The 25,239-nt window shown below is 33.1% G+C and overlaps 4 protein-coding genes across 13 annotated transcripts; 1 reads left to right on the plus strand and 3 right to left on the minus strand.

Annotated features, from left to right (window-relative positions):
- The first annotated feature begins 242 nt into the window (after positions 1-242).
- Positions 243-869, plus strand: LOC108198139 (agamous-like MADS-box protein AGL62). Its single transcript, XM_017365909.2, has one exon. The coding sequence runs from the start codon at positions 243-245 to the stop codon at positions 867-869; it is 627 nt and encodes a 208-aa protein (XP_017221398.2).
- A 2,507-nt stretch (positions 870-3,376) lies between these two features.
- LOC135148387 (uncharacterized) lies at positions 3,377-13,177 on the minus strand. Of its 7 annotated transcripts, none has more exons than XM_064083474.1 (10): positions 12,692-13,177; positions 12,430-12,530; positions 12,263-12,341; positions 11,455-11,708; positions 11,235-11,334; positions 9,846-9,919; positions 9,129-9,209; positions 8,974-9,031; positions 8,745-8,877; positions 4,716-4,791 (listed from the first exon to the last, which is right to left on the minus strand). In XM_064083474.1, exons 5-9 carry the CDS (start codon positions 11,242-11,244, stop codon positions 8,756-8,758), a joined length of 345 nt encoding a protein of 114 aa, XP_063939544.1. In that variant the 5' UTR covers positions 11,245-11,334; positions 11,455-11,708; positions 12,263-12,341; positions 12,430-12,530; positions 12,692-13,177; the 3' UTR covers positions 4,716-4,791; positions 8,745-8,755. The 7 variants fall into 7 exon arrangements, with proteins under 7 accessions (XP_063939541.1, XP_063939540.1, XP_063939544.1 ...); XM_064083475.1 differs by having other exon boundaries at positions 11,611-11,708; positions 12,692-13,176; XM_064083476.1 differs by having other exon boundaries at positions 8,974-9,028; positions 11,235-11,708; positions 12,692-13,176.
- A 1,912-nt stretch (positions 13,178-15,089) lies between these two features.
- On the minus strand, positions 15,090-21,162 carry LOC108199831 (uncharacterized). 4 transcript variants are annotated; one of them, XM_064083603.1, is made up of 8 exons: positions 20,919-21,162; positions 20,354-20,521; positions 20,115-20,233; positions 18,834-18,910; positions 18,177-18,314; positions 17,246-17,335; positions 15,883-15,936; positions 15,090-15,627 (listed from the first exon to the last, which is right to left on the minus strand). In XM_064083603.1, exons 4-8 carry the CDS (start codon positions 18,882-18,884, stop codon positions 15,421-15,423), a joined length of 540 nt encoding a protein of 179 aa, XP_063939673.1. In that variant the 5' UTR covers positions 18,885-18,910; positions 20,115-20,233; positions 20,354-20,521; positions 20,919-21,162; the 3' UTR covers positions 15,090-15,420. The 4 variants fall into 4 exon arrangements, with proteins under 4 accessions (XP_063939673.1, XP_063939672.1, XP_063939674.1 ...); XM_064083602.1 differs by having other exon boundaries at positions 18,834-18,914; positions 20,919-20,967; XM_064083604.1 differs by having other exon boundaries at positions 20,115-20,521.
- LOC135148471 (uncharacterized) lies at positions 19,987-24,322 on the minus strand. Its single transcript, XM_064083705.1, has 8 exons — positions 23,391-24,322; positions 23,160-23,277; positions 22,919-23,071; positions 22,124-22,245; positions 20,813-20,875; positions 20,522-20,616; positions 20,115-20,233; positions 19,987-20,070 (listed from the first exon to the last, which is right to left on the minus strand). The coding sequence occupies exons 1-8, from the start codon at positions 23,396-23,398 to the stop codon at positions 19,987-19,989; spliced, it is 762 nt and encodes a 253-aa protein (XP_063939775.1). The 5' UTR covers positions 23,399-24,322.
- Between the last annotated feature and the right edge of the window lie 917 nt (positions 24,323-25,239).

Below are 25,239 nucleotides of genomic sequence, written 5' to 3' on the forward strand. Positions count from 1 at the left end.
GAATTATAAGTGTGGCCTGTTTTGGAAACAGAAAGAAAATTCCAGAAATTAATTATGTTTTTTCGATTTGAAAGATTACCATATGGTTTGGCAATGCAAGTTTTTAAATGCTAATAGAATGAAATATTCAGATACCAATATTTCCTCGCTTTTTCCAATATTAGTGAAGGTACCCAAGGGGTAGCATCCCTTTATAATCTCCTGTTCTATTTCATTGTATCAACTAAGGAGGATAGAGGAACATGGCAACAAAGAGCAAGGGTCGCCAAAAGATTGTTATGGCAAAAATGAGCAAGGAAAGTAATCTGAGGGTTACATTCTCCAAGAGGCGTTGTGGGTTATTCAAGAAAGCGAGTGAGCTCAGCACCCTATGTGGTGTAGAGATTGCAATCATCGTCTTCTCTCCAGGGAAAAAGGTTTTCTCATTTGGATATCCAAATGTTGAACAAATCCTCGACAAATTCCTCAATGCTCAGGACCCGAGTCCAATGAATTCAACCACCCTTCAACTTGTACAGGCTCTTCGCAGTGCAAGAGTTCGTCTACTCAACAAGGAACTCTCTGAGTTGCTTATATATTCGGAAGAGCAGAAGAAACAAGGGGAGGAGCTCATAAAATTGAGGAAGCAACGAGAAGAAATGTTCTGGTGGGAGGCTCTGGTTGATGATCTTCGATTTGAACAACTTGATATGTTGAAAACAGGTATGGAGGACCTCAAGAGAAGCATCGCAACACACGCTCAGAATCTTGTGATGATGGAACACGCACTAGCACTAAATGGGTGTAGCACCAGCACTGGACTTTCAATGACATCAAATGGATTTAATCTCGGGCACGAATGTGGACATCCAATTGTGTACCAAAATTAGGGTAACCAACCAAGGGTGTGAGGCATAAAGGAGCTAAATTATAAGAACTTGTCGTAAGTGGTCTTTTGTTAGAACATTTTATATATGTTTGTACAATAAGAAAACCAAGCTATATATCATGCTTTTTGTCTTGGTTTGTGCTACTCATTTAATGATTTCTTTCTTGATATCATGATGAATAAAATATTTTAATGTTGTTTTCTCTATTTTGGTTTCATAATATCATTTAATTTATTCAGTTGCTAAAAGTTGTTAGTTCTTATACTCTTTATATATTAATGTTTAGTATAAGTTTCACTTTACAGAATGTTAATTTCTTTATTATATATAGAAGAAGAGAAAAGAATGTGCCAGGGTCGGTAGAAATCTTGATCTTTGCGGGGCCACGTAGAAAACCATCTATGTACAATCTTTTGGATATAGATTGTTCATGGTCTCGTGATAGACCCTAGAGTAATATTCGAGTGATAAAACAGTTCAGATTTGTATATAGTCGAATATTTGAAAATCTTAAATGGCTTTAAATTATTTTTGCCGGAGCCAGGGGAGAACTTTGTTCTCTGTTTGAGAATGGAATTAGTAAATTTTACATATTAAGTATATATTTTTTGCAACCTTATAATCATAGGGTGGTTATTCACTACTGAAAGTTCCTTGGTCAGTGTGTGAGCCGCATCTCGTTGGTAATACAGGTGAAATTTGAAACTCAAAACAGGTGAAATTTAAATGCACAAAGTTGGTGCCCCCAAATATGTCAGCCAACAAAATAAGATATCTCATCTTTTGAGAGGAATAGATGCATATATTTGAAATTTCGCCCATCCTTGATTTGTATCCTATGTATATCTTTGTATATATTGTGTTCGTATAAAATCATAGTTAAAATAGAAAACTAATATTAGTCAATTTGAGTCTCTCATTAATGTTTCCAACAACCTCCTCTCACTCTCTCTGCATTGCACATTACTGCAAACTTAAGATATGGATACCTTGCTTGTAGAGTGTTTTATAAAATACAATTTCTATAGTTATATTCAAAAAAAACCATATATAAGCTACTACCCACTATAATAAAAAAATTTAGGTAAAGAAAGTATTATCTTCATAGTGTTTTAAATTGAGTGCATTTAAGTGGAAATTAGTTCAATGGAGCGAATGAACTTAAGGCAATCGAAGTAAGTTTCGTACTTTATTTTTATATATATATACAATTTGATAGTGGTAATATAAACAGAATGCTAGCTAACTTATTAAGTAATATTATATAATTTTTTGAATTAATCATACTTGTAGCCTTGGTGAAAGGGCTATGACAATTAACATATTTTGAGTAAATTTATTTACTTTTATTTTTGAAATTCAGTTTTACTCCATGTGTGACCTCAACCATCACATCACATTTCACTCATGATCATTCATCCATATATATCATGTGGCACGAATTCATGGACCAACTCTTGTCTTCTCCCCGCTCCAAACAAATTACAGTCTTCAATTGCTCAATCTACAAATTTCTTATTGTTCTAACTGTCTTGAAAGTACAACGTGGGTATTATATATGTGTTTGGTGAAGTCCAATTAGGGATTTCTAATGAGTTTGAATGATGTGAGGGTTTAGTGCATAACAGAAGATTGTTTATCTTTTTCAAATGAGTTGACAAAAAATTAGAGTTGAAGATTGCTTAGTATTCTTATTTTTCAGCAATGAATCTGATATGTAGTTGGGAAATAAAGAAAAAGAAAAGCAGTTCATCATTAAATAGTTCATCCTTTAAGCTTCATGCATGTGTTGTACCCATTTTAGGAACTAAAACAACTTTGACTTTTCTTATTGACCTTGATAGCAATTCAAATATCGAAAATTTGATCAACTCTCAAACACTCGACAACATAATTTATAGATTTTACTTCTTCCTCCGGACTATTTAATAAGAAAATCACTTACTTTCATTCTATATTGTTTCAAGCTATGTTTATATATTTCTTTTACATGTGCTTTATATATTCGTTGTGGTTCCAAGCCATTACTATATTGTTAAAACTATCCCTTAGAGTACCTTCCACTACATATGTGACACTCTTCACATTTGTCGGAACAACAAATCTCAACTTTCTTTTTGTAGAGAGTCGTATATTAAATGACCTTTTGCATGCTAGATAGAAGATATTTCTCATAGACCTCTAATGGTCAACGCCACATATATCTTTTACACATTTATCAATAATGGCCGGCAAGAGATGTGCTAAAATAGAAATTTTTCATATATAGAAATGATACTTATTTGAGGACATGAGTGGATCTTGAAAATAAACTAGTGCATGGAACAAGGCTATACACACCTAGATAGTCATACACAACACACATAACAAACCTTTAGACAACTTGATATCTCACATTGTAAAAGGTTATGTGAAAAATTAGGTTATCAAATCTTCTCTCATATCATATAAATTGATGACTTTAGCACGGGACAATAACTCTGAATATTAGTAATGGTGAGGAAAGGTGAGCAACTCTTGTACATAAAGACAATAATACACTACAACATGTTTGATTTGGTTTAAGGGATTTTCCTATATCAAAAACAATAACCAAACTCTTTACATGTGATAGATTTGATTAAAGGAACCACTTCTGCCACCATATCCACTAATTCATCAATATTTTCTCCAAATCGTCCGTCACAATCTTCCACAATCTGCAAATCAAATGCCAAATTTTATATTCATATATAATGAACATTTTATAAGAAGCATGATGTCTAAACATTCAATCAAGTATAAATGTGGGCTTATGAAAATTGCTCTTCCATTCAATTATTTCAAATTCATTCACTTGAATAATATACATCAAGCAGTTCAGGTTAGAAATTTTTGCTGGACAAGATCCCTTCTTCATGAACCTAAAGACTAATAATAGATCTGCACACATTCAAGCATATGAGGGTTGTATCTTGTATCTTATTTATTTTAGTAGGTGCTATTGTGTTTAGCTAGTCTGCTGGTGCACCAGTTGTCGCTTAGGTAGCCGCCTGCCTTGTTGGCCACTCTACTAATTTTCAACCTTTGCCCAGAAAGGGGTGCATTTTACACAAGTGCTCGCCTAAAGAAATTAAGTATTTTAAAACCAAAGTTATTTGTTTATCACCTACATACCATTTTGGTTCTCTGCTATATAACCTCCTCGCAGCATTTAAGACAGCCCAATGATGTGTATACAAAAAGCAACTATATATATGAGCAAAACGTTTTGCAATCATGATGACCAAAGGTACTGGAATAACAAGAGAATAAACAAATAAAAAAAATTCCTCGGTCAGTCAAGGGATCAACCAGAAAACTAAAAAGGAAAATGTTTCAAATAGTAAGTTTACCGAGTCGATTTCGACAACAGAAGAAGGTCTAATGTTAATGACGTTAATGATCTCAGCTTTTGCAAGTTTAAATTTCTCACTCCTTGAAATGAAATCAGTGATGCTCTCTTTTGTTTGATTACAAGCCACACTTTGCTCCAAATAATCAAAAACCTGAATTAGATAATAAAATTAATAGCAATTCAATAATATAATACTTTTACCAATATTATATGAGAAATGTTTTAGTGAATATGCTAACCTTATATTCTGATGGTGCTACAGGAGCTATAACACGTGTGGTGTCTTTTCCAGCCCCCCTAGACCGCAGGAATTCAAGTACCTCAAAATTTGTAAGTGCCCCAGCATTGGCTTTCAATCTGAAAAATGTCCAAAAATACTTGATCAGCACTAGAAAAACTACAATAATAATTGTTAATGCCAAAATGTAAGTGCCAAAAGAGTGACCAACTCAAAAAGTTAAATTACATACATCTTCATCAGGAATCCGCCTTTCAGTTCCTAGTTATCACACTTACTATGTAGAGAAGCAAGACCAAGCTGCACGCCTGCATTTTACCCTACCTCATTTAAATATAGTGTATTACAATGCTAATGTAACTTATACCAAGCAGACCAAATCATAAAAAGACCAGCCAAAATTCGCGAGAGTAAGCACATGGACAAAAGACAGAAGTTTTACAAAGACAGAAAATGTCAACTTATATCTACCGCAATGAGTAAAAACAGCGTGTTCAACTGATGTCCTAGGAAAAGCAATTAACATGCTAATGACAAATTTTAAAACAAGACACGGACAACTTCCATCTTGATATGGATGAACCTACAAAAACCCTACTAACTGAGGCTTTGAGCACAAACACTCTATAACACATAGACTGGTTTTAGATCACTTCAAACACCCATAGTATACAAAAAGATCCTAAACATTACGATATGTCGATATCTGATTGACTAATTTTACTACTAATAAGAAATTAAAGGCTCAAAATTTTAGTCAAAAACGCAAAATACTTTCCTCATACCACTAGATAGTTGTTAAAAGCCTCTAATAGACTGTATATTATATATAGAGAGAGGGGCAAGTAAGAATTCTGAAAGAAAACCGGGAAAAAAAACCCCTAGGGTTTTGAGCTTTCTGTTTTATTCATATACGTACAACGGTTGTACAGAGGCTGAGGGCTGACCTTATGCTACTGATTGAATGAGGAAATCCCTGATGCTTATTATATAACACGAGTACTTTGCATATGAGAATGGGATAAAGACATCGTGTGCATAACATATAATACTTTGTCAATCAGACAAAATGGAACTCACAATTAACAAAAATCGGTCAAAAAACTCAAGATAGCAATCACAAAGGTTAAACAACGAAGAGATGGTGCCCTAGGAACTCTGGGCCTGGAAAAAGCCACTTTAAACACTTTTCAAGTCAGAAATACAATCGACTTGGAAACTTTGCATATACACGAATAGAGTATGATTAATTTGCAGAACATAGAAATTACCTTTGTTTTCTAGTTATATTTAAAAGCAACACATAATCAATGAATATCGCAATAAATACTGGCCATTAGAATCTTATAAACTTCATTAAAACATGATAGAGGTATCTTGTAATTAAACTAAAAAAATATTTTATATTTCTTTCCTCTGCCTATGTATTATGATAATCATAAAGTAGGAACAACTATTTTGAAAGCGCCGCAATTTAGGCCACATCAGCAATCGAATACAACAAAACTACTTACCAATAAACATAAAAGGTATGATTTAGGCATCTATGACTATTTATACATTATTATTGTTATTTGAGAAAAAAGGAGGTGAGATTAACCTTATATAGCATAAGGCTTATATGAGGTGAAACGACGTTATATCCAATGTTTTATATGGATCAGTTGCCCGCTTTTTCTAATAATTAAAATAGGAATGATTTTACTGCAAGAGTTATATACATACTAGCTTTATGCCCGTGCTTCGCACACGGTGATTTTACCATATTTTTTTTACATGTTATTTTTAATAAAGTTAATCAAACCGATTAATTATAAATTCATGTAACTAATTTAATTATTTAAATTTTAGAAAAAATGATTTCTCTTAATAACCCTATCTAGTTAGTATGAAGTTGTGCCTTACTCATATTAGTTTCCCATTCTCGCTTGGCTTTATGTTGTGTTAATTTATAACGATCATAAGTAAAATTTATAAGTAAATTATAACTGATTTGGTGTTAAACTATTTAAAATAAGTGATTATCATATTATATTACTTTTTAAATTTGTTTCTAACTAAGATCATATAAATATGAGAAATAACAATTTTGTACTTTCAATTTAGTTACTTAAGTTTCTGACAAAATATTATTCAAAAAGTCATAGTAAAATATGATTATCATTTGTATGACTGTGGATAATAATATTAATTTCGATCAAATGACCTTCATATTATAAAAAAACTTTATTGATTTCAGTGAAGGATTAAATACATGAAAGAAAATGAATCATTGAAATTTAAAATTACAATTATTAATAGGAAATTATATAAAATTATATTAGTTTTGTTTTTGAAAATAATAAAATTATATTAGTTATTCTTCGTCATGGTTAGACTCGGTAAACTTATTCAAATGAATCTTAGTCAATAACAAAAATGATTTTGCATTTCTTTTGCTTATGTATGACATACGTGTAAATAAAATATTTAATTAGAATATATGTATATGCAGTGTACATATATGATTTAAATATATTTACAATTTATATTAACTAAAATTACTATATCTATAGATTTATAATCTTCAGACTTATTAAGATAATTCGTAGCAATTCAATAATTAATATTAATATTAATATAATTCATTGAGGAATAAAATTGAAGAATTATAATTAATTTATTAAAAATACCCGCAAAAAGATTTATCAAATTTAGTAAGTGTCAGATATAAATATTATAATAAAATATAACTAAAAATTATTTCTTCATAAAAGTTGTTTTTTGAATTTGTTTAATTTGTGAACATTATAAATTAGATCAACTGACATGGAACAAACATAATTTCCTCCATTTAACATATTTCTTGCGTTTCTTTTCATCTTGGAAAAAGCAAAATATATGAAATTCTAAATAAAAAAAATTGTAACATTCAGAAAGACACTCTCAGCTGTATATAGGTATAACAGTGACACTACAAAAACATTTGGCTACGTCAATAAAAATTCTCACTTCTGTCTGTTCCTCATCCTATTAGTTCTCTTGTCTTCAGATTGAACTCTATAAATCTAGTTGTGGCAGACCATACAAAATGTTTATCTTCTTTCACAAAATTTAAGTCGCCTAGAATAGAGCACGGTTGGATAGCTCAGTGGTTAAGAGTTCATCCTCTGTCGTCCCAGGTCCTGGGTTCGACCCTGGCTCACCCCGAGATTTCTGAGAACAGATACTTACTTGTAAGGCTATAAGTCATATTTGTCAAAAAAAAGTCGCCTAGAATATTGTTCAGTGTTCAAAACCAAGTTCCTAAACAAAGGTGATGAATGTAATGGTAAAAAAAAAGAGGAAAAATATAATCAACTGAATTTTTGTAAAAACCAAGTACTATCAATCAAAACACAATAAGACACTATACCATAATTATGGTATGCTTGTTTATCACTTAAAACACAACCTCCTACAAATACTTACAGATAAAATATTACTTGGAAAATTAACTGGTAGATCTCCTGGTATATCGTCATCATAATACTGTACTAATCTGCTTAGTTGAGAAACTTCAGCATTTGTGCATGTCCTTATAAGGGATCTTCCTCGGTGGGGTTTTGAAAACAAACATCAGGATCAGCCCTATCTCGATGACTCAGAATTTATAATTATTACTTTTCAAAAAATTGATAATAAATGAGTTTAGGGAAGATCAAGGGAGAGTTTTCAAACCTTTGTTAGGACTTCTTTGGTTCACAATAGAAAGCAAAGAATCTGCCTTAAAAAATAGACCAATAGAAGCTCTAAAACCCTCCATTAATTATTTGCTTACCTTAAATTTGCCACATCCTCCACTAACAATATAACATGACTCCTAAATAATACCATATAAGAGTTTGTCAAGCATAATGTTGAGCAGTCTAGCTCATGTCCATGCCATCTCCAATTTGACTGGAGAACAGCAGAGGAGGTACTCTCAAAAGGAGAGTTTGAATTTATTAGTGCAAAGAAGGTACTCTCAAAAGTTTTATATTTGAATGATGATGGACAAAATCAATATATACAAAGTCAAAAATAGTATATTAAGTGATTAATTAAGGACGTGATTAAGTCTAATCTAAGCTGCAGACAATGACTTTAAAGACTGATTAGCCATGTGCTTACAGACTTTATCTTCTATGCTTGACGTATCTAAAATCAAAGTAATACAAAAAACTTTAAAGCAATACCTCTGACCGTGAATTTAGAATTTTCATAACACACCAATCTGGTTGCATTAAAACAGATAATTAACCTGATCAGTGCTTACAAACTCTGGTGTTTGTATTCAGGCCGGACAGTTTGACTGCCCTGTTCTGGAACCCTGCTGTGATGATCCTTTGTGCATGTGATCCTGGAGGTCTGTCTGGATTGTTCTGGTGCTAGTTCTAAAAATCAGAATATCAGAGACAAAGGGTCTTATTTCCAGATTATCTGCATTTTTAAAGATGAAGCTGCCGTGTTCTTGAGTAGAGATTTCCTACTCTGGTTTTCTGCAAATGGGAAAAGAAATTCTGTTCGGCAGCTATGTAGAGTGATCTTCTGGATTCTCCAAAAGAACAAAAGAAATTAATTCGGAATTTAATTGGAGATAAAATTGCTAAAATAAGAATCATGACAAATCAGAATCCTTGTATACCTGCTGGTTTTTTCCGGTTACTACTGCTGGTGAGCAGTAGTCATGAAACTTCAAGTATACCTGCAGTATCCTCGCCATTGTCTGTTTGGCCACAAAGAAATTACAAAAACATGAATTTGAATAAAAATATACCTTGAACAATATTAACTTGTTACAAAATATTTTTTACAACATTATATGAAAGATTATATACACAATCAGCTTAAACTATCTTCTAGAACGATATAATTGTTCACATATCAAATGCAGGATCATCTGTCACCAATCAGATCGTGTATCTACTGAATAAAAAGTATGGTAACTCATTGTAGCTCGGAAATACTCCCCTTCTTTTGATTACATCATATCCCTCTTTTAGCACCACTGTAAGGTATCTTAGTTACTACTGATTTCCAAGTCATTAGTTATGCTAAAGCATTCACCTCGTCAGGATCAACCAACAAACATCTATCAATCAAATTATTTTTGGCCATTTACGACCCAAATAGATTCTAATTTTGATATGATCCTTAAATTTATACGATAAAACATTTATACTTGTTAATGTGAAGCAAGAACCTTATACCACTGGATAGAGTATGCTAAAAGAGAGAACAAATATAAGACTAAGAATAGGCTGGTAATGACCTACATTACTCAACCAAATAGAATGCAACAACAAACTTAAGACTTACAGTTTACACATGTATAAGCGTGTAGAATATATCAAAAACATACATGGGAAAATGCAGTTGGTTTATGGTCGCTCAATCTCCCTGCCACCAGCTTCAACTCTCCCTGTAAGCATAACACTAATCACAAAATTAAGCAAGAGTAATAACAAACTCCACACACAAATATTATTATTTCAGTCAAAAAAAGAGATAAGAATTTTCTTAACTTTCCAAGCTGATGCCGCACACACTTGTCTAAGAATTATATTATATCTTATAAATACGTGAAAATTTACTAAATAGAGCAAAAAATCCACATATTAAAGAAAATTATATAGTATATCGAGGATTTGTAAGAACCCGTTAGAATAGGCATAGATGAAAGAGATAAAATAGTTATCTGAAAACACAATTCCATGGGTAGCAAGTCGTGACGAAATATTCTATAAACCCGTGTCTCATACTTTTAACATTTTTTTCTTACCAGGACCAGGTCCAAGATACTGCTAGAACCATTACTTGTACTTTGATAGGAATCCAATTAGCCAAATAGGCAGCAATCCCAGCAAGCAATTGCTTCAACTACAGACTTGACAGCTTCCTTAACACCATATGGTGTCTTCAAAATACATATTTTCCAAGTTCAAAATATTTATATATAAATTAAAACCATATTAGAAATTAGAAAAATATCATATTTAGAACAAATAGATATGACTTTGGGGATCAAACTGTTCACATATTGGCAGAATCAAATAGTGCTTTAAATTAAATAAAATTATTATAAAATTTTAAGTTGAAGAAATATTCTCTAGCAGTTTTAACCATTCTGGAATTCTGTATAGTATGGATGTAACCACAAATTCAATAATGAAAGCATGATTTTTTCTCAATTCTGGTTTGCTCGAGGAGGGCTGGTTCTCTTTGCACGGCCAATTAACTTAATAATAAAGGATTCAATTAAGGAATTTTTTTAAAGTCCAAAATAAATACCGACAAATGCATACACAGAGAAATCAGAATAAGAAAAAATAAAAACAGCATAATTGTACAGATTAGAAATCTTATTAACATATATCAAGCCTCGGTCAAAGATATATATAGCTTGTTACTTGTTGCTTTAAACTTTTTACTTGTTGGTCGATACTCTTGCTTCATCACAGGAAAATGTTAGCTTGGGACAATGGACTTTCTCTAGATAACTCAATTCTGAAATTGTTTTTGCATTTCTTTCCAATTCATTGCTAGTCCATTCCATCCACCAACATCCTCACTGATTAACTTTAAAATTCACTCATATTAAGCGAAACAGGAAAAGTTAATATTGCTCAGTTGGTAACATATTGATTAAAGCAGCACCACGCAGATTAGCATTTCTCATCACATTGAGAGCACTAAAAGTTGTGAAGTGTGTGCGCGCGCATATATCAATTACCACTTTTAGTTATCTTACCAGACACCATCTTCACATTGCAAATTCTTCACTAACATCATTGAAAGTTGGCATCAAAATTTTGGCTCCCCGTTTTGATGCTTGCTCCGCCAGCATTAGACTGTTAGACATCTCAGCGTGGTCATTATCTTGACGAAAACAACAAACTTGAAGGTATATAAGTGGTATTTGTCATAATCAAAAAGATTGCTTATATTATAATAAGGGGTCAAATACTTACTTCAAGCAAGCTTCAATGAATGAACTATAATAAGTAGAAATTAATTTTGAAAGTTAGGAATCAAACTTTCACATGCCAGCACTGCCTTATATGTCAAGACACAATGATCCACCTGGTTGTGCTCTGGCACAATAACACTAATATAGCGTCGCTCACCTTTTCTTCTTGTTAATGCTAAACTTTCCAAGATGCGTGGATAGTTTGAGTTTGATAATGTGTATACTTATACTTTGAAAGATCTTCCCATCCTATATCTGCACCAAATAATAAACGATAGGTTATAAAGGCATATGCATTTAGGACAATGTTTTATATGAATCCATAGTTTGCTTTTACTATACATGTACTGTGATCAAAATTATCAAATAGTTGTGTTGTTGAATATGAGTAGACAGAGTATTGTGCAGAGTGATGCTCGATGATGGCAAATCAGGAGTAACTTGTTTCATACTAACAATTGGTCTCAATTGAATAAGTCTCGATATACAGGACTTTCATAGCTAATTCATTTGAGAACATGAGTTAATATTTTTTTAAGATGTAAAAATAGCAATACAATTGGGAATTCAAATCACCAAAACACTTAATTAAACCTGATAATTTAAAAGATCTCAATCCCAAAAGATTGTCGAGAGCTGTCGCGCGCATACAGTAGAAGTGCCCACTATAGCAAAATAATAAGTGAACTGAAATAAATTAAATAGGGAAACTACGTAATAAACAATTCACTACTTATTGTCATTGAACTGGATATAAAAAAGAACATAATTAAATATAAATGTATCTAAAATTAGGAGATTAACATTACCTTGGTTTCGTACTGGGAGTCTGAAGAGGATTCCGAACATAAAGTTTTATTAATGAAAACATTGAGTTCCCGGTCAAACCTATCAAAAAATGGGAAAACATGATGACAGAAAACACATCACAAACAATACTTGAATTGATCTTAATCATAACGGATCGAAAAATGACCTGATCCCCTTCATCGTTTTTTATGCTGACTTGTTTTTCGGCATCCTTAGCATCAACACACGTCCATGACCCAATCCCCTTCATCGTTTTTTAGAATGTCACTGTACATTTAAAATCACCACATTAAAGAACATAAACTTGAAGATATAAGTCAAAAAACTCTATCAGACCTTTAATCAAACACTTGGAAATCGTGAATTTGAAATAACAATATATATACAAATTAAAGAATATTTAACCATTAAAGTAGACAAAGACTCACCAAATTTATTATATCTTCTCTTTTTCCCAGTTTCAAGGTTGTGCAAAAACTTGAATATCAGGATATGTCAAAGATGATTATTGTGTTTAAGTTGTGTGCTTGTAAAACAGATATGATCACCAGAACCGGGATTTGGTAATCTGGCGCTTAGTATCTTCGACAATGGATCGGTGTCTAAACAGAATGATGGTGTGATGAGAGTAGTTTAATCCGAGAAGTAAGCACGTTTGGAAAAGAGAGGAGAAAAAAGAACGCTGCCATATCTGTAGGAGGTTAACTACCGGGTCGGGTCCGTCGACAACGCAGGTCGGAGAAGAAGGAAAATGATGCGGTGGGAAAAGCAGATCACGGTTCTACGGTGTGAGGAGAGCAAACAAAAATTCGAATTTTCTTTACCCGCGTGCCACTAACATGATTGCTATAATTTAGGATTTAATTAACCACCGGGCAATAACTGAAGCAAGAAAAGTCCGTACACGGAATGGGTAGTATCCATGACAAATGGGTCAACCCAAATAAGTGGAAAAAGACCATATTAGACATTAAAAGTGGGTAGTTATGTTAGCAGGAATTTAGATTATATTGAATGAATTGATACAATACACACAACAGCTCAGGCGGGGAAATCATGTATATTAAAATTATAATAGTTCAGGCTTATATGCACTCCAATAAAAATTAACAAAAATTGAAGAGCTTGCGGTGATAGCCATGAGTTTGGCATATATGTTTTCAAATTTTTTGGAAGGGAAATAATTCTGATGTTGGAGAGAAAGCTGATACCACCACTTTACCGATGGCATCTGTTCATGGAGAGATTGTTGGTGACATCCTGAAATTGGTGAAGGACCTTTTTAGATGATAATGTTACAAAGAGAAACAAAAACTGATTTACTTGATGTATGAAGATGCAGCGCGTACAGAGGTATTTTCAATTTTGGCAAAAAAAGAAGAGTTAACGACAGATGCAGTTGTCGTTTAACCTCACGTAAGTAATTAGTGTAAATCAGGTTAATCTCATCTCCTTTTTTCTCATATAATAATAACTACCAGGGTTTGGAAATTATAGATTTATTGTGCTCAAGTTGAGATGATAATTCACTGATCCACAAAATCTAATTTGATACTTTTCGTTTTGAAATAAACGTTATTTGGTTTTTGATACACATTTTATTAATTCTTTGATTGTAAAACAAAAAGTTTTATTTTTCATTTATAATATTAATTTATTTCTAAAAAATAAAAAGAATATTAATTTTAACAATATAATAAAAAATTGTAAAATTTTATGCTAAAAAATCAAACATTCCAAAGGAGGGGGCTAAAATTTTCCCCGCAGGCGGATATCTTAAAAAGTAGCAGCAGTAAACCACTCCTGGTAGTGCAGTTCGAAAAGACTGCAAACTTCAAACTTTTCTGACACAAGGTGCTTTTGTACTGGTGGCGGGACCAGGTATAGCCAGCCTGTAGCATTAATTTGCTTAATCAGTCTAGGCTTTTAACGTCTTTTCTGAATATCACAGGAACATAGAAAATTTAGCGGATGCTAAAATATATATTTTATAAAAGTAATATATATATTTATTTAATGTAAAAAATAATAAATATAACTAAAACAAAAATGAAAGGAGTGAATATAATAAAATAGAGAAAAATAAATAATGAAAAAATAATAATTAATCTAAAATCATTTTATTATTTTGCTCTTATAGGTTAAAGTTGCATGGATTTTTAGGTGATCGAATTAATGGATTTGCATCTGGTCTGTAAATTTTGTTGAGATTATTTTGTAGTTCAGATCGATATATTTTCTGACATATTCTGTTGAGATTATTTTGTAGTTGAGGTCGATATTTTTTTTGACATGTTTTTAATTTAGTCGAACTTGACGACATGTTTTTAATTTAGTCGAACTTGGCTTGGTCGGCCGTCTAATATAGATTTTGATATGTGCTCTTGGCGATTTTGATATGTGCTCTTGGCGTTACTTGTGTATCTTGTTATGTTTGTTACTCTTGTATTTAGTTGTGTTTGTAGTCAATAGTATTTATTTTGTTATTATTTCATGTAGTAATTTGAATTCGTTATAATTTTAAAAAAATTTAGTACTACATTTCAAACGAAATAAAAAATTTAGTTGAGTATAATAACCCAAATAATTTTAGTTCTCATTCAATATTAATTTTCCCCCTGTCTATAATCGATATATAATTCAATTCGGCTACCAAATTCCCGAATGCTTAGCCCTCCCGGTCACCACTCATGTAGTCAATCAGCTATTTGCAATGTCAATTTGAATCAGTTAAATACAGTGTTCAAAATTCAAATCCACGCTAGTACACTAAGAAACCATGAAACACAACATAAGATACATGCTTAGTAATAGTGAAACATGATCGAAGCAAATAATGTATTTGGTTAAATATCAAAAAAATAAATAAAATTATCATAATGATTTGTTACAATGCTTTCACGTGCAGATTACAGAAATTAAGGCCACCTGAAACAATACAAATAGTTGTGGTCATCTCAGATCTGAAATTTGACTAATATAGAGAGCATTTCTAACGGTGTATTTATTATCTTTTGCATAAAATAATGAATTTCAGATGATTCACTAAAGCTGCAATATAGAAACGATGTACAACAGTTAAAATCTCGCTGCCATCTATTTGTTGTCGTCCAAGTCCAACTTTATTATAGATGAAAAAATAGGTATTTCAATCATTCTAATATTCCTCATCATATCCATAATCATCAATGTAGTCTTCTTCATTACCATATTGCAAGCCCTCAGAAAATTCCTCTGGTCCACCTTCATTCTCGTTTTCTGGAAGCAGTTCAGAGTCATTTTCCTTCATATTCTGCTTCACGTATTCTGTTCCACTGGCGTACACCTCATCATTTAGACGGCTTTTCTTGTTATCTGGAGAAACCTGTTGGGAAAAGTGAAAGTAACAATAAACAAAGGATTCGGAGGTGATGAAACTCAAATAATGTCATGATATCTGTCAGCCATAGAAGGCCCGACAGAAACAGGAGAATTGCGAATTGCCCAGATATTTACAACTTAAAAAGACATATGGTTAGATACAGATATGAAGGCCGTGTTTGGAAGTCAGAGGTTTGAGAAAAAATTAGATGTCTGGGCCATATTAAAGGGCCGAAACAGAAAGAGATGATCAACATACCGAGTCATTAAAAAGTTCGTCCAACACATCATAGTTGATCTTCGAGTCAAGCTTCTGCAAAATGAATTCACAACTTACATTAATGACAGTCGTTAACAGAAGCATACATTTCAAGAAATTAGCAACAAGATACAACTTATCTCCCAATACACGGAGCACAATACAAAACACACGGAAAGCTAAGGTTTAGAATATATAAAGACTGCTCATGCAGTATCTTTGAATTTAAAAGAAATATTCACCACATAACAAAACAATAACTTTTAATATATAATACATTCCTTTAGCTCAAAAATATTAAATTAGGTGACTCCAGTAGCAGAGATGCAAAGCACCAAAGCCAGGTTTCCTTATAAACTCAGATATATTATTCATAACTTTTAATTCAGGGAACGTATTATAAAGAAAAAGGAGCTTCTCTGTGGCGATTAGGAAAAGAACAACCCTCAACCGAATACTATCTTCTAAAACATGACTCCTGCAGAGTAAAGCTATAGTCCCTCAGCAACTTTCTGCTCAATTTTATCCGCTTCACTTCTTGGTCTTTTCTTCACTTACAATTATTATATATAATTACAATTACAATTATGTTTATATGCTACAAAAGTAACAAATATTAATTTGCCACATTTTCATATATGCAGAATAAGAAATCTGATCTGAGCTTAAAAGAAGCAATTTTACTGGCCCAAGTGTTAGTAGGCATACTTCAAGGCAATTATTTAAATAATTTGTTTATGATGGTATGCACCATCAATTTTCTTCAATTATTGATACATCAATTACCTAAAGAATTTCTTCATGATACTCACTGTCAGTTTTCTTTTTATATTAATTAGGATGGAAGTGAATGAAATTGCATAAAAACTTAATACTATGTAGGTTAACTAACATTCCTCGACCCTGGGTGAATACGTAAAGAAATCTATAGGGCTTCTTTTTAATATTATTTAATCTAAGTTTCATTGTGTTGCATGCTAGATAACAAACAGCGAACTACTTGTATATGTATAATATGTTTAACCACCAAGTTCGGGATGGATTGGTGTGGTTCCTCTACGCCTAGGACACCAGAATATCGAACCATGAACGAATAAAGGCATGAGAGAAAAGCATATTGGCTAGTGATTGTGAGGCCCCAATTCTTGATTGGAGGGGACACCAAAGGCCTCTGCCCTTCCATCCCTTGGTTGGATAGGTAGATATAATGGTACTTGTTACGATGACTCCTAAAGTTCGCGTTATGAGTTATGAGTTGCAAGTCTTTGCACTTGGTCAGGGTTTGCATGAACACAGACACTACAATCATTCCCAAGACATCAAACTTCAATAATATAATTCCGGTCACCAACTAACATAGTACCTTCTTGGCTAGCATTTGGCGGGTTGCTTCTGCAGCAGTTCGAGGAGGAGCTGCATTTTTAGCCTCTGCTGCACTTTTTTGTCGTCTTTCCTGCAAATGATGATTTAAGTAAAAGGAAGTCATCAAGTAGTGGTTAATTGATGAATAGCATTTTCTCATGCTTTTAGAGGGAGATAGAAACCGTAATATTAAAAAAACCTAATATATAATAGGTGAGTGATCCAATTGCACTTCAGAAAATTCTAATAGTGTGAGGGTGAAAAATCCACTATGATTGATTTGCAGGACTGGTAGGTAGAAAAATTACTTTAATCAATAGTAAACAATATTGTTTCCCCCAATTTAGTGATCACTAGGACCAGTTAAGTACATACTCCATAACTGGGTAGCTTCAAAATTACAAGACCAGGGTGCGAAGGCAGATCCAAAAAAATTCTCGATGAGGTATGTATCACTCTATCGAATGAAAAAAGATATGTATTTATCAAAATAAATACTGATTGCAGTATAACTTCATTATAGTTACATATCAACACAAGTTTTAATCGTTCCCTAGACCTATAAAAAAGATATATGTTTAATGTTAGTCAGTACCTCCATTGTTTGAGAAATTCATAGTTCCATTCTCATACTTGCAGCTTTTACGGTGGTTAAGATATTTAACAATCACTATTCACAAGTTGTGTCTGGGTCAGAAATTGGAATTTAATGATTTTGCCTTGGGTTGCAAATGTGATGTGTTAGACATCTCCATAATTTTCGAGACTAATCATCACATAGAAAAGATGCAGGGTTTTCGTACAAAGTTGATAAAAATAAAATCAATTCCAAAAAATGCCAGTATGCCTAGGCCTATGCGAAAATCCCTGTAGGAACTCAAACAATCACAATTAAACAATCAATATCTAACTTTCATATAATCAAAACTAACCTTTTTCGATTGTTCCATGGCTGCTGCAACTTCTGCAGCAAGCTTTCTAGCATCCTCCATGTCCTCAGGACAATTCCGCATATGCGCTTCACACGCCTCCTTTGCAGCAGCTGCAGCAGCTTCCTTGGCTAGTTGTTCCTATATATCCATTCGGCAGTAATTTCATCAGTATAAAAGGCAGTAACAAGTAAAAACATAAACATGCAGGAGCAATCCAATGAATTAAGACAGTAGTCTACTCTAGGGGAAAAGATAAAAAAATGAGAAATAAAAAATTTCAGCTTGTTTTTCCAGCAAAACATAGCACCCTTCTATCTGAGTGATAAGTCTAAAGTGCTCAAGCATAACAGAGTACAATAATTTTTTCCAATTTGGTTAGAATTCTATGTTTAGCAGACTGGAACTTGTTTGTCCCACCTGTTGCTTATAGAGACCTAGGTGAGGGCCATGTCACCTGTGCAGTCAAGACCCGTGGTTTCCTAGATGCAATTACGCGCAATGACACTCATGGTGCCAAACACTATTTGAAAGATTGGTTCTCTACTAATGCAACTCATCACTGACTAGTCTAAATCTGATGGCTAAGTTGAAAAGCTTTGATGCAAATAACAAGATGTAAGATAATGCTGAAGTGAAAGGTAAAATTTTTCATATCACCTCAACATATTCTCTATTCAATTCTTCCCAGATGATCTTCTTGTACTGCATCTCCTCTGCAGTGTGAATGTAGTTATCTACCTAAACAAGACAATTCGTGAGGAACAATTCAATGTATATGGATGATGGGCCATGGAGCCCGTCCAGATATAGTTTGATAATAGAAAATCTAAACTAGTAAACAACAAAATTATAACTAAGTTGGCAAATGGTCTTTGTATTGTCATCTAGCTAATATATTAATTACAATAAGGGACAAACAGGAAAATACGGCAATAATTGGAGTCACGTAACTGACACCATAAAGCATCCCCCGTTCTTGCATTACGTGAATTTTAGTAACTATTAGCACTTTATGTCTATCAGACTTGACCTTTAATTCAGTGACGTCTGGGTAAGTAAATATCTTAAAGTTTCCAAAAGAGAAAAGATCACCTCTCAAAGGACTCCCTCATGATCAGAGAAAAATTACCCTACTGGAACTTGCTGATGCCGACATGGGCTTCAATACCTTGTGCATAGATCAATAAAAAGGCGATATTGCCCCAATAACTAAATTTTTAGAAATAGTGACACGCATACTGAAATCCCTACTGATCTAATTCATTAATTCCTTTACCAACATATTTAGAATTTGACATTTAATCATACAGTTGAGGGATAGTTTTCAGCTTCACTGTTAAATAATTTTGTTCTTTGCCCGCATTTATGCAAAATAATACTATCATCTCACACTTGCATCCTGTTAATAACTTCTTACACTCACAGTATGGGGGATGAAAAAGTGTATAATGAATTCTAGAATCCATATTTATCCCAAAAAATTAAAAAGGGCAATATATTAAGAGAATAAAGATGGGAGGGCAGAATGACAACTTGAGAGAAGCAACCGCATATCAGATAAATCCCCAAATTGCCTACTTTATCCAATTTTGCATATTTAATTATTTTCCATTTGGTGACAAATATAAATAATAAACTAATTATGTTTGTCAACTTCTTGTTTCATATTTAATAAATGGTAAAGTATAGGGCAGAGGAGGTGAATTTGAACTTTAAATTCTTGTATCAGAAGGAGCACCTTCACCATCTCTTAGTAATTTAATTTATTCTTAGAAATCTAATGTGAATCGTTTGCATCTTCCTTCAACTTTTAGATGCATGGTCTCCAATTTGACATAAATGCACTCGTTACAGCAAACCTCACATGCAAATTACATTGCGCTAAGGGAATAAGCTACAATAACGGAAGATCACAGGTAAAGTGACTAAATTACAAACCTCAAGATCTTCAATATCAGACAGGGTTTCTGATGCAGGTGATTCAGCACACTTATAATCAGTACCCTGTAATTTGCTATAACTAGCATCATCAATGGGCACTTCCTTGGTAGCACCCCCTAAAATTCAGAAAATTTAGGAAACATCTTATGCACACATCCTTGTCTCTGGAAATAAAATAACACAAAGTAACTGCAGCTATTGTCGTAATATTTGATGGCGATCAAGGATAAGGTTACCAGCATTAACATGCTCTGAAGAGTGCAGATTTTCATCTTTGTCATGTAGCCTTGATGTGCCCAAATTCAAGGTGTCAAATCTGCTATAAATTTGAAATAACCTATCAACTTACCAGGACCGTTAATATGTTTTGTTTCCTTATCAAAGCAGGTCAAATGCCCACTTACCTGAAACAAAATACTCGAGTAAGGTGTATATATTTACTCGAGGGTGAGCAAAGGGATGACCATGTACTATATCATCAATACTAATTGACCATGTACTACCAAACAAAAAAATTAACATTTAAAATAGACTAAATGCAATCTGATAATATAAACTACTAAAAAAACTTTGAGATCAAACAAACTTACTGATCCCTTTGATCTTAATATATAATCAGCTTTGTTGTTTCAAAAAAATTATGTAGCTAACACATTCTATAAGAAGATTATATTTATATAACATGCTGTACATACCCTTTTCCTTTAGTGCCAGCCAGATTGGTGTAAAACTCAGCATGATATGATCCAAGCAAAGAACTAAGAAGAAATAATATTTAAAAAAAAGCAAAGGAAGTGTTACTTTATGTGAAGTATGTGAGCACGAGATTCCAAATAACTCATAAGACTTCAAGATAACTGGACAGTTGTCCCTGCATTCATATAGAGAATACAGTTATGTATTCTATGACGTCAAATTTAGATATATGCATGAACAACTCATAAGAACCTTTTAAGTAACAAACACATGCCCATCTTCATCAAAACTGTCACTATACACAACTTCATCAAAATCATCAAATATCAAAATCACAGAATACAAAAATATCAAAAACTCTCAGGTAATAATCAAACACTTAGACCGTAAGAATTTGAAGTACTAAGATATATAAGAGGCGAAAGAGAATTACCATTCTACTAAGAAGATGGGGAGAAAAGAATAACCATTACAATCAAGATTCACCTCTGAAATAATCCAAAATTTCGGTCAGTGAGTATCAACACATCTCCATAAAGCAAGATAAAGAAGTAACAGAAGAATCAGAGATAAAACTAAAGACATAACATAATAATCAACATTCAAAAGATATTAACAGCAAAACAATTTAAAATAAAAAGGAGAGAGGGGGGGGGGGGGGCGAGGGGGGGGCGAGGGGGGAGAGGGAGAGAGAGCGAGCGAGCGAGGGAGGGAGGGAGGGAGGGAGGGAGGGAGAGGGAGCGAGAGAGATACGACATAAACATCATCAACACGAAGAATGCAATCAAACACATCTAAAATTATAAACATAAATCGAGAAATATATAGAACTCAGATAGTGCAGAAGAAAGAGACGGAAAGCAAAAAGGGCATATTTGAATTTCAAATTTCAAATTAATGAAATAAATGGGGGAAGAATATGTGATGTATACACATCTGAGAGAAAACCTATATTGAAATATGAGGCGGAAGGGAGCACGTGAAGTGTGTGTATGTAAGCATGTGGCATCAGTGGCACTCAAATGTGATAAAGCAAGGGGGAGGGACATTGGATGTAAAAAAGCATCCATAGAGCAATCAGCATTTATCTATTTATAGATTACAAAAACTTGATTTAATAATAGTAACCTGAATAACTCACAACATAATATTCTCTAAACTGTTGTCGTGAAACAAAACAGTTTAGGCACAGTTTTGATGATTCCACAAGACCACTGAAATATTTCTGATACTAATTTACTAGCACTTCTAAGTCTAACTCTCCTTTTCTCCCTATTGACAAATATTATTAAGAGATAAACTATCTCAACTTGCTGAGCACCATTCTCGGCCTCATTAGTTTCAATTGAAGTTGGTAAAGGAAACACTTCTGCCACCATATCACTAATTCATCAATATTTTCTCCAAATCGTCCGTCACAATCTTCCACAATCTGCAAATCAAATGCCAAATTTTATATTCATATATAATGAACATTTATAAGAAGCATGATGTCTAAACATTTAATCAAGTATAAATGTGGGCTTATGAAAATTGCTCTCCAATTCAATTATTTCAAATTCATTCACTTGAATAATATACATCAAGCAGTTCAGGTTAGAAATTTTTGCTGGACAAGATCCCTCTTCATGAACCTAAAGACTAATAATAGATCCGCACACATTCAAGCATATGAGGGTTGTATCTTGTATCTTATTTATTTTAGTAGGTGCTATTGTGTTTAGCTAGTCTGCTGGTGCACCAGTTGTCGCTTAGGTAGCCGCCTGCCTTGTTGGCCACTCTACTAATTTTCAACCTTTGCCCAGAAAGGGGTGCATTTTACACAAGTGCTCGCCTAAAGAAATTAAGTATTTTAAAACCAAAGTTATTTGTTTATCACCTACATACCATTTTGGTTCTCTGCTATATAACCTCCTCGCAGCATTTAAGACAGCCCAATGATGTGTATACAAAAAGCAACTATATATATGAGCAAAACGTTTTGCAATCATGATGACCAAAGGTACTGGAATAACAAGAGAATAAAACAATAAAAAAAATTCCTCGGTCAGTCAAGGGATCAACCAGAAAACTAAAAAGGAAAATGTTTCAAATAGTAAGTTTACCGAGTCGATTTCGACAACAGAAGAAGGTCTAATGTTAATGACGTTAATGATCTCAGCTTTTGCAAGTTTAAATTTCTCACTCCTTGAAATGAAATCAGTGATGCTCTCTTTTGTTTGATTACAAGCCACACTTTGCTCCAAATAATCAAAAACCTGAATTAGATAATAAAATTAATAGCAATTCAATAATATAATACTTTTACCAATATTATATGAGAAATGTTTTAGTGAATATGCTAACCTTATATTCTGATGGTGCTACAGGAGCTATAACACGTGTGGTGTCTTTTCCAGCCCCCCTAGACCGCAGGAATTCAAGTACCTCAAAATTTGTAAGTGCCCCAGCATTGGCTTTCAATCTGAAAAATGTCCAAAAATACTTGATCAGCACTAGAAAAACTACAATAATAATTGTTAATGCCAAAATGTAAGTGCCAAAAGAGTGACCAACTCAAAAAGTTAAATTACATACATCTTCATCAGGAATCCGCCTTTCAGTTCCTAGTTATCACACTTACTATGTTAGAAGAAGCAAGACCAAGCTGCACGCCTGCATTTTACCCTACCTCATTTAAATATAGTGTATTACAATGCTAATGTAACTTATACCAAGCAGACCAAATCATAAAAAGACCAGCCAAAATTCGCGAGAGTAAGCACATGGACAAAAGACAGAAGTTTTACAAAGACAGAAAATGTCAACTTATATCTACCGCAATGAGTAAAAACAGCGTGTTCAACTGATGTCCTAGGAAAAGCAATTAACATGCTAATGACAAATTTTAAAACAAGACACGGACAACTTCCATCTTGATATGGATGAACCTACAAAAACCCTACTAACTGAGGCTTTGAGCACAAACACTCTATAACACATAGACTGGTTTTAGATCACTTCAAACACCCATAGTATACAAAAAGATCCTAAACATTACGATATGTCGATATCTGATTGACTAATTTTACTACTAATAAGAAATTAAAGGCTCAAAATTTTAGTCAAAAACGCAAAATACTTTCCTCATACCACTAGATAGTTGTTAAAAGCCTCTAATAGACTGTATATTATATATAGAGAGAGGGGCAAGTAAGAATTCTGAAAGAAAACCGGGAAAAAAAACCCCTAGGGTTTTGAGCTTTCTGTTTTATTCATATACGTACAACGGTTGTACAGAGGCTGAGGGCTGACCTTATGCTACTGATTGAATGAGGAAATCCCTGATGCTTATTATATAACACGAGTACTTTGCATATGAGAATGGGATAAAGACATCGTGTGCATAACATATAATACTTTGTCAATCAGACAAAATGGAACTCACAATTAACAAAAATCGGTCAAAAAACTCAAGATAGCAATCACAAAGGTTAAACAACGAAGAGATGGTGCCCTAGGAACTCTGGGCCTGGAAAAGCCACTTTAAACACTTTTCAAGTCAGAAATACAATCGACTTGGAAACTTTGCATATACACGAATAGAGTATGATTAATTTGCAGAACATAGAAATTACCTTTGTTTTCTAGTTATATTTAAAAGCAACACATAATCAATGAATATCGCAATAAATACTGGCCATTAGAATCTTATAAACGTCATTAAAACATGATAGAGGTATCTTGTAATTAAACTAAAAAAATATTTTATATTTCTTTCCTCTGCCTATGTATTATGATAATCATAAAGTAGGAACAACTATTTTGAAAGCGCCGCAATTTAGGCCACATCAGCAATCGAATACAACAAAACTACTTAGAGCATCTCCAACCATGAAGACCCCTTGGCTAAAAGATGAGTTGTCATGCCAAAAATAAAAAATTTAGCCAACCACTTCAAAAATTCACACTCCAACCATAGTGACCTGTTGTCTATAAATTTAGCCAACATCCTATGGATGGCTAAATTTGTCGAACCTCTACAGACCTGTAAAAAATCTGTAGGGTGATTGCATATTATTATTACCATATTAAACTGATTTATTCTATTTATAACAATCTAACATTGATAACATGCTATTTTCAAATTATAGCCATCCAATATAGCCAATACCATCGAAGCACAATCTCTTACAGATTCAAAAATTTTACATAATGCGCTACAGGTCCAATTTAGCCAACGATTATAGCCAACGTCATTGGAGATGCTCTTACCAATAAACATAAAAGGTATGATTTAGGCATCTATGACTATTTATACATTATTATTGTTATTTGAGAAAAAAGGAGGTGAGATTAACCTTATATAGCATAAGGCTTATATGAGGTGATGAAACGACGTTATATCCAATGTTTTATATGGATCAGTTGCCCGCTGTTTCTAATA

Source organism: Daucus carota, chromosome 8, assembly GCF_001625215.2.
Source record: "Daucus carota subsp. sativus chromosome 8, DH1 v3.0, whole genome shotgun sequence".
NCBI classification, from domain to species: Eukaryota; Viridiplantae; Streptophyta; class Magnoliopsida; order Apiales; family Apiaceae; genus Daucus; species Daucus carota.

Bases quoted from the DNA above. Each gene is read 5' to 3' on its own strand.
- LOC135148387 (XM_064083471.1), bottom strand. The intron at 4,397-4,484 runs GTTAGCATATTC...TATCTAATTCAG, and splicing joins TAGCACCATCAGAATATAAG to GTTTTTGATTATTTGGAGCA. The intron at 3,569-4,243 runs GTAAACTTACTA...TTTGATTTGCAG, and splicing joins CTGTTGTCGAAATCGACTCG to ATTGTGGAAGATTGTGACGG.
- LOC108198139 (XM_017365909.2), top strand. From the start codon at position 243: ATGGCAACAAAGAGCAAGGGTCGCCAAAAGATTGTTATGGCAAAAATG.
- LOC135148471 (XM_064083705.1), bottom strand. The intron at 23,072-23,159 runs GTTAGCATATTC...TATCTAATTCAG, and splicing joins TAGCACCATCAGAATATAAG to GTTTTTGATTATTTGGAGCA. The intron at 20,234-20,521 runs GTAAGTGGGCAT...TCTGAATTTTAG, and splicing joins ACTCGAGTATTTTGTTTCAG to GGGGTGCTACCAAGGAAGTG.
- LOC108199831 (XM_064083603.1), bottom strand. From the start codon at position 18,884: ATGCAGTACAAGAAGATCATCTGGGAAGAATTGAATAGAGAATATGTT. The intron at 18,315-18,833 runs GTGATATGAAAA...ATGGATATATAG, and splicing joins TGAATAGAGAATATGTTGAG to GAACAACTAGCCAAGGAAGC. The intron at 15,937-17,245 runs GTACTATGTTAG...TTCATTTTGCAG, and splicing joins GCCAAATGCTAGCCAAGAAG to AAGCTTGACTCGAAGATCAA.